The sequence below is a fragment of the Limulus polyphemus genome, unplaced genomic scaffold (assembly GCF_000517525.1).
Source record: "Limulus polyphemus unplaced genomic scaffold, Limulus_polyphemus-2.1.2 Scaffold441, whole genome shotgun sequence".
NCBI lineage: Eukaryota > Metazoa > Arthropoda > Merostomata > Xiphosura > Limulidae > Limulus > Limulus polyphemus.
The window spans coordinates 546,633-562,216 of record NW_013666051.1 but is presented as its reverse complement, the minus strand read 5'-3'; the positions used below and the strand labels follow the sequence as shown (position 1 = coordinate 562,216).

Below are 15,584 nucleotides of genomic sequence, written 5' to 3'. Positions count from 1 at the left end.
GGGGGGGGGGGATAGGAGGCAATGCCGTATTCTCGAAAAGTAGTTGTATAATATTTCAGTTCGTATATGTTATTGCATTTTTTATGTTATTGCCCGCTGATGGAGAGTTCATTTGAATGCTACTTATAAAAGATAATGAATTAAACATATTAATTTAAAAAAGGTATTTCAACTTCAAAATTCTCCGAAATCCAGACCGGGGAAAATCTTTGAACGATTTCCAGTTTTTGGCGGACTTACAACGCTAGAAACCGGGTTTCGATAACCGTGGTGGGCAGAGTACAGATAGCCCATTGTGTAGCTTTGTGCTTAATTCCAAACAAAAAAAAAAACAATTTGTTGTTGTTGAGTGTTTTATGCATTCGATTGTTATGTCCTAGTTTCATAGAGATAGCATATGGTTTATTAAAATACATACTTCAGAAATTTAGTTTGATTTTATTCATGTGTTACATTCTATGATAACATAGAACTTAACAAAAAATACTGTAAAAATAGATAAAACAAAAACGTTACAAAAATTTTTTAAATAAAAATAGGAACTTAAAATTAATTTATTGCACCCTAGACCTCTTTCTTGGTTTTTCTTTTACAAATGCATCTATAACGTTGTCGTAATATAATTTTCTTGTTATCTCCCTCTCGATTGATAATATAATACTGATAAAGATTTTAATCTTTCTTGTAACATAATCGATCTAAAGCTATTTTTAACTCTAGAAAGCTTAGAAAAAATCTTTCAGAAGTACTATTTGCCACAGGTATACACAAGTACATTCTAACGGCTACGTCGAAGCTGGGAAAGGTATCGTCCAATCCAGTTTGACGCAAATATTTTGTAGTGTCTACGTGGCTTTTAATTTTATCGCTTAGATGTGCTTTTAAATGGATGCATTCATTGGGAAAAGATGCATTTAAATCTCCCTTTGTACACTTCAATTAACTTTTCAGGATTTCAAATGATTTCTTCATTTCCCTTTTTTGACAAGATCATCAAAATGCCAAATCTGTTTTCTATAATATACTTCAATTTCTTTAAACGTATCTCTCATACATTTGTCGATAACAACATAGAAGGTTTCTATCCTAATTTCATCACGGCCTGAAAGTTGTCCTTCTACTCTGACACTATCGTCAAATTTGTTGTTGTTGTTGTTGCTTGTTATTAAGCACAAAGGGATATCTGTGCTCTGCCCACCACGGGTATCGATACCCGGTTTCTAGCGGTATAAGTCCGCAGACATACCGCTGTGCCACTGGGGGGTCGTCAAATTGGAAAAGTTATTTTTTTCGCTATAGGGTTCTCTTATACACAACCGTTTTGCTTGTTCTTCTTAAATCAGAGATGAGAAAAAATAACTCAAAAACTGGAGGTGTGAGGGCCGCAGGCCCCCACTGGGATCCAGGAGCAATGCCACGGTGGGAATTTTTATTACTCATTAAAATCTAGGTTGGATATTAAGAGGGCTTGTCCCCTTTGAAACTGAAAGATTTTCATACTCAGAAATGCATTTATAGCTATTCCTGGAGTCACTTGCTCAGAAAATCATAATGAAATTTGTCATATTATCTTCAACATAAATAACCAAGCACTGATAAATTAAGTGGGGAGGGGTAACTATATACTTACTGCACTAGACATGTATATCTAGATGCAGTGGAAATTCTATTACACATCAAAGCTCATAGCTGTAATTGTTTGGATCTGCTGACTCGTAGCTTCTTCGCCTACCGTAGGCGGCTCCTTTGACGTTAGTTATGCAAAATGATTTGTTAGGTGGTGAATAGAAGCGTTGACCTAAATTGACTTTTTGTGGCATATCAACTGAACGTAGTCTTGTAATGCTCCAATACCACGTGTGCCGTACTTAATGGTCACATTTTGTTTGAATTTTGTGAAAAACGGCACAGAGCACATGTCGCTCTTTCACTGTCTCACCCTTCATGTTTTTCAGTTCGATTTCGACACCTTTATCCATCCATACCAACCTCCAAGTCTCTCTACTATTTCTATCGAACCTTATTGTATTCCTTGTCGTCAATTCTTTTCAAAACTCGATCCATTTTATTTTTAGCAGATACTATCAATGCTCGGTAGTTACAACAATGTTTACTCCATAATGCACCTAGATTAGAAATGATTCAGAATATTATTTAATCTAAAAATCACCAGTAAAGTAAATCTATAAGTATGTACAATTTAGTAAAAGACTGTAAAAAGTAGATAATAATATTAAAACGAACTACGTTCAGGACTCGCCAAGTCTCACAGAGGCCTGGCCCTCATTGAAATTTTCTTCTCAAATTTACACGATTCACAGGAATGACCGATAAGACGCAAAAATACGCGGGAACTTTTTAACCCTGGTAAATATCAAAATTATTTCTAGTTAAGTTGAGATATTCAGTCAATGCTTTGTATTCTCTAAGTACAGAAGATAAAGCTAGCTCTGGATTTTGGATATATTTACTTGTGGCATTAAATCTTTTAAAATGTAATACCAAATTAGTCATTAAAACAGCTTCCAAGTTATTCATTTTTTCTTTAATTACCTATGCATCGTGTCTGACTAACATAGGTTGATTGATGTCCTCCAAAAGTTCAAATAATGCTTCTGGAATTTTAGTATAGCTAAAATTTAAAGCTTTTGTCGCATCAGCTCTTGCTAACCAACGTGTGTCCGACAAAGATTTAACGACAAGGTGAATTCAAATATTTTAATAATACTGTCCAACGTTACGTTACGTAGAATATATATACAGTACCTGGCAAAAATATTCGTCCCTTATCAATAATGTCACATTTTGATGAAATACAAATAATGTAAACAATTTTTATAATTGTTTTATTCAAAACTCTAAAGATCAAACTTAACACTGTTATGTGTGAAGGAGGTTGAATGTCAGCAAAACCTGAAAAGAAAATATATAAATTGAAATTTACTCATTGCATAAGTATTCAGCCCCCCCCCCTATGTCAGTACTTGGGGGGGAAGCACCTTTGGCAACAATTACTGCTGTGATTCTGTTTGTATCTCTATCAGTTTTGCACAATGGGATGGTGTAGTATTTGACCATTCTTCCTGGCAAAATTGCTCCAATTCTGACAAGTTTGACGGGGATTGTTGATAGACTGGAATCTTCAAGTCTCACAATAAATTTTCCATTGGATTCAAGTCAGGACTTTGGGCCACTCCAGAACATTCGCTTTCTTCTTTTGAAACCACTCTAATGTGACGTTGGACTTGTGCTTCGGGTAATTGTCCTGGTGAAATATGAATTTTTGACCCAGTTTTAGATTCTTGGCTGACTCAAACAGGTTTTCTTCTAGGATTCGGCTGTACTTTGCACCATCCATATTTCCCTCAATCCTGACAAGCTTTCCAGTCTCTGCTGATGAGAATCATCCCCATACCATGATGTTGCTATCACCATGCTTGACAGTTAGGGCAGTGTTGACTGGGTGACGTGTTATGTTGGCTTTGCACCAGACGTAACACTTCCTGGTTGCGTGGCTGCTTAGTTTGGAAGGGCGGCCTGTTCTGGGTAGTGACTGGATGATATGAAGCATATTACACTTTTTAATGATGGACTTTACCATAAAAAAGGACAATCAGCGACTTTGAAATTTTCTTGTAACCTTCTTCTGATCTGTGCTTCTCTACCACTTTATCCCTGACTTGTTTTGGAAAGCTCCTTGGTCTTCATGGTTGATTTGTTGTATCACTATGCGAGTCGTGGCTTGAACAAATGCATTTACTCTGAAGTCAGGTTAAATCACTTTGATTACACAGAGACCATTACACTAATGTTGTGACCTTTCAAACTAATATTTTGCACCCGAGCTGATTTACGGTTGGCATTCTCATACAATCGTCCTCTCTTTCCAGAAGTTTAGCGGGTAAATAATTTAAATGTTTACATTGTATGTATTCTAGGAGTTGTAGACTAAAATCTTAATGACTATGCCCTGGTTATTTAACGTGTTATTAGAGCGCCTGTCCTGCCCTTTTAAAACTGCGAAATCTCACCTACATATTAAACTTCACATTTTCTGCAGCTAATCAAGCATACAACATGTTTAGTACCGCAGTAAGTTCCTGAAGCCCGTTATTACTTACAGTAATTGTTTGTAATGTAACTAGTGAATGTACTATTATAAACTATGTGGTCACAAGTTAAAGCGTTTCTACGTAAACACACTGAATCGTTTAAATCATGTGGATAAGAACGATATACCAGTTTTGGTCATAACACCTTTATCTGTAACTTTGATATAACTTGACACTGTTATCTTTTAATTTATACGTAATACTTCAACAAAGTATTTGGATTCCTTTTTCATTAAACAATTTTTCAGCTTCTTAAATAGGGCTGTTAATAATCTGTTTTTCATTCAGCAGATAGGTGCAGTTCATTAAAGTTCTCAAACTTACTTGTTAATAATTCTCCTTTCCTTCTATGTGACATATTGTGAAAGCATCCATACGTACAGCTTTTCGGATAAGTGTATATTTTACTATGATGCAAAACTTTAAGGATTATTAATTTTTAGATAAAGTTTACAACCAATACTACTTCATAAATATCAAATAAATACTGATTTCTAATTTCAAGACATTCAGTCAAAACAACGCTGTGAATGTGACTAGTAAATGAATACCAAAAAAAACAAGTATTCAAGATCATTGAATAGAAGAGGCTCTTTAACAAAACAATTTGTCAAAATGCTAGAATTTTATTTTTTCATAATTAAAACAAAGTACTACGAGAATTTGCAAGCATATGGCGAAACTTCATAGCTCATTAAGCTAAGTAATGAATTATCTTCTGATTGACAGTATTATCTTGGGACCATCAGTTCTGACAAATAATGGATATAGCCCACACACCATCTCCATACTTGTTCATTTTGACAACATTCTTTGTGTCTATACTGTTCTGTAGCATATACAACTTTTCTATTACACAAGACTATGTAGCAATTAGCCAGTGTCACGTTTGACTGTGTTCTCTGACTCTGTCATTTTCAACAACACATTTCATACATTTTAATTTAGAAACTTGAACTTGTATCCTAATGTTTTATCGTGGTACATAATGAAGATATCTTAACGAATAATAATTTGATCAGTTTTACAAATTTGGCGTGTAGGGTTGAGCTAACACCAAGTACATGTAAACTATTTACAGGTTTTTAATGTTTTGCACTTTATATATTTTGGTTGTACATTAAAAATAAGTTAATTCAAGTGTTTATGATTAAGACAGTAAATATTTTTAACACTTCATTCTTAACTGAATCATATTGTTCTGGGTTGTTAATATCCATTTGCTCAATGGTAATGTTGTGACTCTGTTGGTAAGAATCTCTGTCAGTATCCTGGTAATGTATATTTGAATGCAGGTTAAATAGGAATAATGTTGCAAAACTAGTATATAATGCATGTCATTTTGCTGGACACCCAACATATCTATATATATAAGTATGGTATATAAAAATATTATAATAGTCTTATTAAGCTGTTTATTTACCAAACTTCTAAACTTAAGGTATTTTAACTATCTAATCGGAAGCATGCACCTTTGAAGAATATAAACACTTAGATTTGAAAACGTGATGAACTAACAAACAACACAGAATACTGGTGAAAAAACAAAAATTGTTTATTACTTAATACTTCCTCTTAATCACTGGTGTTCCTCATACAATCTGAATATTTGGTAAATTTCCTTACACAGTTACGTACTATAAAACTTCTATACAGTTTTGGTCAAACTTTGCTTAATTTAGTGGTAAGGAACAGATACACTAAGCTTAGCCACAAGTTAGTAACTAAATAGTGGTGTACATAAATCTTGATTTATCTGTAAGGGACACAAGCCAAAACCAGCTCACTAAGTGGTAACTAAGTAATGGTGTTTATAAATCTTAAACTGGTATTAACAGACACACACCAAACCCTGCAAGGTGATAAATACAGTGGTGTTTGAAGTCTTGTAATAGTAGTAAAGGATGCAAACCAAAACCAGCTCACAAGGTGGTAACTACAGTGGTGTTTTAAGTCTTGAACTGGTGGAAAGGGACACAGATCAAAACTAGCTCACAAGGTGGTAACTACAGTGGTGTTTTAAGTCTTAAATAGTAGCAACAGACACAAACCCAAACTAGCTCACAAGGTTGTAACTACAGTGGTGTTTTAAGTCTTGAAATAGTAGCAACAGACACAAACCAAATCTAGCTCACAAGGTTGTAACTAGAGTGGTGTTTTAAGTCTTGAAATAGTAGCAACAGACATAAACCAAAACTAGCTCACAAGTTTGTAACTACAATGGTGTTTTAAGTCTTGAAATAGTATTAATGGACACAAACACCAAACTAGCTCACAACTTGGTAAATCAAAAGCAGTATACACGAGCCTCGATTTAATGGTACCGTGCACAGTATATGAAGTTAGCTACTAAAGAACAATACATAAAATTTGATTAAATAGTACAGAACACAGGCAAATTCCAGCACACAATTTGCTGACAAAACAACTATGTATGGAAAGTTTGATCACACGATAAGGGATACAAGCCAAACCCAACTCATTAGTTATTATGTAAAGTTTACAGAAATCCTGATTTATTGTTAAGGGATAAAAGCCAAATCCAGCTCAAAAGTTATTGACTAAAGTTTACAGAAATTCTGATTTAGTGGTAAGAGATACAAGAGAAACTCAAATCTAAAGGTGGTTAACAAAAAACAGTGTGCATGAATGTTGAATCAGTGATAAGGAATACAAGACAAATCTAACTCAAATAAAGGTTGCTATACAGTAAAGTTCATGTAAATTGATTTCTTTTCCTTTTTAAATATGCACGACTCTACAATAAAGACAAGAAATAATAATCATAAAAATTTAGCTACCATTTGAACACAAAATGATGATGGACAAATGACAACAGTTGTCTATTTCTAAAAGAGATGCCACTAGTTTCTAGAAGCTCATTTAAAAGTGTTAAATATAACAGGAAAAAATTGTGATGAAAAGTTGGTGAATGTGTGAATCTGTATGTCTAAGTACATGTGTCAGGTTTTTTAACTTACCAGCTCCTAGGACTAAGATGCTTTTCTGTATAAAGTAACAACACAAAGAAATCACACATCAAAATACACAAAATGTGAAGACAATCATTTCTTTTACTTTATACAAACAGAAATGTCTATTGTATCAGAATTGACAGTTTAGTGTTCCCGTGAAAAGATATGTAACCCACAATACTTTCACACATACATAGAAACAAGCTAAATATGACATTTCATACAAAACCAAAGTTCTTTGTTTTAATAGCCAAAAGAAGTTTAGAGCGAAGGATAGCTTTGGACGAGTACAAAGGGATGTAAAGCCGAGAGATACAAGTGTTGGCAGTAGGCAAATGCTGGTCATCTGCTGGTCTGATAGTGATGCTTGGCATTGGCTGAAACCCTTCTTCACTTGCTGGGAGAGCTGGGCTACCCGTCCAGAAGTATACCTTTAGCAATAATGAAACAAGTGTTATAAAAACAGAAACAAAATGTTGAAAGTACATAATTAACACATTTCTCTTATGAGTTAAAACACACAATTCACATACTCATAACTTAAGACATAGAATTTGATTTTGAGAAGATCATCTTAACTTACCAAGTCTTGTTTCTCATGATTAGCCATCCTCTCAACGATTGACCAAAACCAACGCTTGAACTTGACAAGTTTCTCTCCTCCTTCTCCTTTGTAGAAGAAAATAAAGAAGTTCTTTCTTTTAATAACAAAAAAAAGTCACATGATGTTTTAACAATCTATGAAAATATAAATGCTATCTTATACATTAACACCAAAAAAATCAAGTGTTGGAATTTAGAAAATGACCAGAATAATGCTCTCTTGCCCCTCTTCACAAGAACTCTACATATCCTATCATACAAAGAGGCAAATCCATATTACAACAACAACAACAACAACAAAAAATTGCTACTGTGTCATTTTTACAGAAGCTACCACACCAAAAGATAATCCACAATGTGAACATGCAAACCGACAAAGTACCCTTCTTTTCAATATACCTCAAAATAACAGTAAAAAAACCAAAAAAGTATACCCAAACTTTTATATATCACTCTCCCATACCTTCTTACACATTCCACCCAATGATCAACCAAGAGTCCACAAAATGTGCACAAACCACAAACTTTCATATAAAGTTCTATATCCCTGTCCAAAAGAATAGATTGTGATTGTCAAATTATTAAACATGTATAGAAAATACAGAAGCAATTCGTTGAATTTCAATTTTTAAATGATAAATTTTCACACACACACACGCACACAAATTCTAACAAAAGTGTTTTACTACTGCTAATATATGCAATACAATGTGCAAACTTTATTACAGTTATTTTAAATAGGCCTTAACTGTATTAAAAGATATGAAAATAATTTTTTTGAATAATTGATATAATTTCATGAAACTTAATACAAACTTAATAAACGGTATCTAGCTCCTGCTTAAAATAAAAATAAATTTTATTCAGTACTTCTATCATCTTTTACGTTGATAAATTTCCAAAATGTTTTCTCGTTACACTGTTTCAGAAAAAAATAAAAAATACTTCCTTCATTCTTGGAATTCAGATTTTTTTTTCTTATGATAGTCAGACTCTTCCACTTTATATATATCTAATCAGTTTCCACTCAACTTACGTTTATTTATATATATATATATCTTATATTACTTTATTTGTCAATTACAGTAGTCATCACTGCTGTTGTGAATTATAAAAAATTGACAAAACTGAGAAAGATTTTTGGTGACCTATGACATGACCTTTAAAATGATGTCACCGTTACTTCTGTCAAGCTAATTAACATGAACTTTATTAAGAATAATCTCGGCTGAATCATTTTATGTCTAATAAAGACAGTTTCTTTTAAATAAATAATGCTTTTTCTTTATTTGTGAGAATTGTTTGAATACAAAAACTTAACAATAATATCAATAAGTAATGATTTGAGACATAGGAATATTTTTCTGCCATTTACTGTACTTGCTACATTAACTACACTTAGCTGATGTCTTGTCTGCAACTTTCATACTGATACAAATTAATACAAAAAGCATTTTTAAGATTGAAAGGAATGTCTAAAGAAATTATAGAAAAATTCCAAGATCTTTGGTTTGTCATAAGTCTTCTGAACCTCCTACAAGATTCCTCTATTCTTCACTACAGAAGCTACAGTTAGTAACTTTCCCACAAAGCCATAAGTTACTGTTTAAACCACTTTATTTACACTACATTGATGCAAATGTCTTATAATTTGTTCTACCATCATATTTAAACATTGCCTATAGCCATTTTCAAAGCTGTGTTATGACATCATACAAAAGTGGCAATGAAGGCTGGGATATAATAATAAATCACTAATAGAGAAGAAAAATCAAATGAAAAACAAGTAATGGATAATCACATTTCCAAAGAAATAATCATTTCTTAGAAAACAAACACAATTTGTGATTGGCAGAAAAATTATAAGAAAATGATAAATGCATTGTTTACAAACAAAATTCCTTGGAGCTACACAGAAATAAAAGTCTGAACATTTTTATTTGTTGTGAATTACACTAGTTAAATTATACAAAATGACAAAAATATCAATTCTAAAATTTTTTGAGTTAAACTATTTGTGAATTAGTTAGAATTACTATTTTTCTTTAAAGTTTAAAAACTGATATGCAGGAGGATGCATTTAATGCCAGAAAAGTGCACACTAATCATAAGGTTAGATGTGGAATTTACATCTATGTCCTCAAGAGATGGTGTGTAGTATAAGCAAAAGGCAGTAAAATGTGTAAGGAATGTCAAGTGAGGCTGGTATAGTCTTATGTTCCAAAATGGTTAAACTGTGTAAAATCAAAGGTTCATATTTGACTGTGCAATCAGATTATTTGTCAAATTCCATCACAACATAGAGTATATAATTAAGAAAGAAGTACTTAAAAGTTTGAGTCAATTAAGTCATATGGATGCTTTAAGACAACCACTATAATCTAGCAGCAAAAGCTTCAATACTTCCAAATCTAATTAAACAAATTATATTTACATTTTTTTTGTTATTCAAATTAAAAAGGTGTTATTCTTCACACACACTCCGATCTAAATAATTTAAGCGCAAATGAAGTAAGGCATTGCACTTCTTTATGTATATCATTGCTACTTGAAAACATTTAATAAGCTTCAACATAGCTTACTGGCTTGCAGACACCTGTGCAGGCAGTCTCTTAACCCTACCAACATGGGTCAAAGGCCATGTCATCCCATTTATAGACTCACATTCAAAATTTTATTGAAATACTATTTTATGAATGTATGTCAACAAGTTTGGTATCAAATTGTAGATTATAATTCAAATTTTAGTATTATATATCTATTATATCCTAAATATCGATTTTTGTGTGTCATGTAGTATGTTGAATGCAGCATTGGTTCAAATTAGATGTTTGTGATGTCCAAATACAAAGTCTATAGTTTCTTATGAATTACGTATCAAATTACCAATAGTGACAAGCTAAAATCTAAGATAAGAACCTCCTATCTTTTCTTTTTTCTGAGATATTAATACATTTATTGAATCAATCAAGGTGGCCCTGCCCACCTCTTCCATTTTTTGAAAATACTTGCTTCCATACACCTACTTCGCCCAGTGATGTGTGTATAACCAATAGAAAGCTCAGTATGTCCTCCTAGTGGTTTTCTCAGCCTCTCGAAGTATTTGTTTGGGAAACTCTTTCTTTTCATGCTAGATTCCAAGTGGTAAGGTAAAACATTTGTGAGCTCGAAAAATCATATTTTTTCAGACCCAAATACAGCTTATTTATTAAGCTTGATAAGTTATAGTGGAATTCTGTAGTACTGATATAGTAATTTATGACTTTTGGTTATTTCAAAATGCATATATAAAACCCAAAAAAATTAATTTGTTTTAAATCCTCCACGTGCAAAATTTGATAATGCTTAGCAACTTATGGCAAGCAGTAAATGAGTACAAAGTTCATAACTAGCAGAAATAACTGTTTGCTATACTTCTTTATTTATTGTTCTATGTTTTAAGAAAAATAACATAAATTTAAGAACTTATTTGTAAATAGTAATAATGTATATACATATATATATAATGTATTACAACTGAAATGTGACTGTATTTTACAAAATACTGGTCCACTAGAACACACCCAAGACAGTTCACTCTGTAAAGACTAATTTTATATTCTTGGATACAGTAACATGAGTGCATGTGTGCCTCATCATTACAATGTCTGTAATGTTAGCCAGGCATGGCTGAAAGGTCAATAAAATAAAGATAATAAATAAATGTATAATGTTACGAGCATTAAGTTATTTAGAATAAACATTTGTGTTTTTGTGTTATAATTTGTAGTTATTCTAGAACAAAAAAAGCATAATTTATCTATTTCTTAATTTTTTATGGTCATTATGAGGTCAGTCAAATTGACCAAAGCCATACAAAGAGACAACAGTGAAAATAACAGATAAGATATAAAGTTTTTTCTGAGAAAAAACGTTTGATAATTATTTGAAGGTTATAAAGATTTCACGTGTGAAATTTGAAAATCTTCTGATGCATAAAAGAATTTTTAATCTTAAAATCAAAATTACTTTGAATACTGGATAGGCAACATTCAAAAAGAAAAAATGCAAGAGATAAACATTACTTAAAAAACTTAAAACCTGAAGTTTTGCATACGAAAGCCTTGTAATGTTTACTGATAATCTTAAAACTTTTTTGAACATATACTTACTGTATTAAAAGTTATAGCACGAAAACTATAACAAGCACAAAATGGTTATGAGGTCAGTTACTGGGACTGAGCCCATACTGAAAGAGTTAATCCTACCACATGCTATGCATGGAATTATGTGTATTAATTAACCCTCTCCAGATGGGCCTTTCACCTGTAACCCGTCTCGAAAGGGTTAAGCTGTTTTTGCATTAGAAAACAAAACGACTGATTTTTGTTGTTGTTTCTGCATGTCCCTTTTCATATTTAACTAGAAATCTAAAAACTTTTTTTTCTCGTTTGCTGGAAAGCTCAAAATGACTATTTCAAACACTGCAATTAATGATCTACAATGAGAAGTTGGTTACTAACTACTTTTCTGCCTTTCATATCCACCATCAAGCCAGAAGGTCAATAGTTTAACAAACTATGGTAGAAACAATGAAAACACAAAATAACTAACAATACTTAATGGGTATCAAATGAAAGCACCCACAAAGTGACAGAAGAATCAACAGAATCTATAACAAAGAGAACCCACATAATACTATTATTTTTGTGGTCTGTACATAAAGACTCGTAGCTAGATTTAATGCACATATTTAAAACTAACCTTTCTAATCTTTATATACATCATGTTACTAAAATAATTCGCAATATTAGCTAACATTATTAAAACAAGTTAGTCATCTTCCTTTCATATACCTTACAAATACATAATAGTTAGCAAGAAATACACATTTAATACTTACCACTTTCATCATTAAAGGATGTGTAACTAATCAGAGTTTGAATGTTTATATCACCAACACCATTAAGTAGTAAACGAAAATCTTCAGCTGTCAGACCTTCTAGGGTGTTAGAGGGCAAAACATCATACACACCAGTCCGAAGTACCTGTCAATCGAAATAAATGTCATCAGCTACATCAATTCATAAACAACATCATTAGAAGCACTTAGACACGGCTGTATTTAATATAATTACGAACAGTTATTCAAGTCTTCTTAGTATAGAACATTAATAGCACTTATGCACGTGGATAAGACAAGGTGCACACATTCAAAATTTAATTAAATTGTTTTATTATCAATGTATGTCAATAAACTGGGCATCAAAACATGGTTGATAATTCAACTTTTACTATTATTAGACTTAATTTCTTAATTTCAAAACAAAATACTTAAATAAATTCTCAATCTTCATTTCTTTGCTCCAAATTGCCCATTTTAGATTTTCTTACAATCTCTATACAATCTTTTGAGTTTGGCACAGATTACAAACTTATAGCCTCTGAGCTTCTTGCTTTACAGAGATATAAACAAGGAAGACAAACCCACATGCCATACCCTCCTATCACATTCAGTCTTTCAAAAAATGGCTGTATTCGGTGAAATTTATAACCAACAGAAAGATCAAATTGTACACTACATAAATCACGCTATCATCTATTTTGTTTGAGCCATATTAGTAAATAATTTGCCCTCAGAGTTCACCGAATTAGAAAACCAACTAAATTAAAGTAATTTTTCTACAATCTAATCTACTGAGAGACACAATTCTAGGTCAACAAAATTTACATAAGAAAGCTACATCAATTATAATTTTGGACAACAAACATAGTAGGAAAAAACAAGGTTACAAAAGCAGGTACTAAAATGCAAACTGGCCTAGAGCTAAGTAAATTTCTAAATTTCTTATGCATATTTATATTTACTGTTATATATCTTTTGTTTTGTTTGTTTGTAGTTAAGCACAAAGGTACACAATGCTCTGCTCACCACGGGCATCGAAACACAGTTTCTCGCATTGTAATTCCAATGACATACCACTTTGCCACTAGGGGACATTATATATCTTTTAACAATAGTAACAAAATGTAAAAACAAAAAACTTAAGTTATACAAGAAAACTTATATGGGAAAGAAAGACTAATAGAAATTTTTTTGTGATCACTTCTCAATGAATGCAGGATGAACATACAAAGTTAAATGTTGTGTGGTGTAACCTGAAACTTTGTTTACCCTAAACTCTTCACACTCTTGCTAGGTGATTTATTGCTTGCCACAGTAGTTAGACACAATTCAATGAGCAATAAAACAAGATTAAATGAAATCAGTTGTGAAAAAGTTAAGAGGCACAAAGCTCTTAAGATAGATAATTATAATTGCCTGTTACAATCTGCAATCATTATAGTTGAAAAAAAAGTATTTTTAATTTTATTTCATATTTTTCAACTTGTTTGGGTAGAGAAAATAAGAAATAAAGTATAAAATTTTACCAAAAACGTTTTGATGTTCGTTTAGGAGGTTTTAGTGGTAATACTTACAAAATATGAAAATTGCAAGATGAAAAAAGGTATTTCTATTCTTAATACAAAAATCACCTTGCACCTAGACTGATTCAGTAAAAGCTTTGTAACTTTAGTAATGAATCTGATTTTTTGTGTACAACATTCATGTTTACTAAAATCTTGCCAAACTTTGCGAAGACACATGTAGTAAATTCAGAATTATATTTAACATTAATACTCAAATATGGGCATCAGTACAAAGGGATCGATCCATGCATCTAACATGAACAATTTTAGAAATATACTTCATTATCAACACAAACATTTCTCCATCATCAACACTGATTCACACTCTCCTATAGAGATAAAAACAGTAAGAGCTATTAACACTTTTTCATATCAACTTCATCAATAACACAAAGATTTCCATAATGTCATTGAAACCTCCAGAGTCTTCAAAAAAAAGATATCAATACACTTATTAAAAAGACTTCATTAGAACCAGATTTCCAGGTTACTAATATCAATAGTTACTTACATCTTTATCAAATTCAACAATCAGTAAATGATGAAAGGATTTCAGGTACACCCCAGAGCTTTTACAACTTACCAGATAGTTATTAATATCTTTATAGGTACATTGGTAACTATTAACAGTTTCACAGATATATGTCACTAGTTGTTACCGGTCTTCCAGAAAAACAATCAGTTATAGCATGATACAATAATCATAGTAACAACTATTAACTTTCTTGCCATGAGCTTGGTTGACTTGGCCAAGTTCATGACCCCAAATTGACCTTTATAGTTTCCATACTATAATTTCTAATGTTTTGTTTATCTTCACGACATTTTGCAATCTATCAGTAATCATTAAGAATCATTTGTAGACAAAGAAAAAACAGAATTTTAATGAAATATTTTTACTAAACATTTCTCCATAAATATATGGAAATAAAGTGTTGACTGCTCCAAGTGCAAAGTGATTTTTAATGTAGGAGTAAAAATACTTTTCTTCATATGAAATATCTAAAATTTCATTTGTGTAATCGCTAAAACCTCCTAAAAAAATTTCAAACGTTTTTCTTTCAGTAAAACTTTATATTTTCTCTACCCTAACTATATACAAAGTTGGTCAATTTCACATCGTAACCACAAAAAAAATTAAATAAGTCAAAATTACCATTTTTTTTTCTATAATGACTTCAAATAGTAACACAAAACTGCATTTGTTTATCATTAACAGCTTCAAACTCATAACAGTATACGTATCTTTATGCTTAAATTTTATTGTTTTATTGTCCTTTGAACCATGTCTAACTAATACTTCCATCATAAAATTTTTAAATCATTTGGCAAACACGTAGTTCATGGTACTCTATCGAATTATGTAATCCACAGGCTACTCACAAGTTGCTCGTGAATGTACCACATTGAAAATTATTATTATTTTACTTAATCTAACCTAAAA

The 15,584-nt window shown here is 31.7% G+C and overlaps 1 protein-coding gene across 1 annotated transcript in view; it reads right to left on the bottom strand.

The window, feature by feature from the left end:
- Nucleotides 1-5,649: 5,649 nt before the first annotated feature.
- The window catches only part of LOC106458308 (E3 ubiquitin-protein ligase UBR5-like), a 111,276-nt gene continuing 101,341 nt past the window's right edge, over nucleotides 5,650-15,584 (bottom strand). Inside the window, exons 46-48 of the mRNA XM_022384477.1 lie at nucleotides 12,573-12,717; nucleotides 7,671-7,756; nucleotides 5,650-7,518 (exon numbers count right to left, since the gene is read on the bottom strand). Coding sequence (XP_022240185.1) covers nucleotides 7,306-7,518; nucleotides 7,671-7,756; nucleotides 12,573-12,717 — 444 coding nt within the window. The 3' untranslated portion in view covers nucleotides 5,650-7,305. The remainder of the gene's footprint in view (nucleotides 7,519-7,670; nucleotides 7,757-12,572; nucleotides 12,718-15,584) is intronic.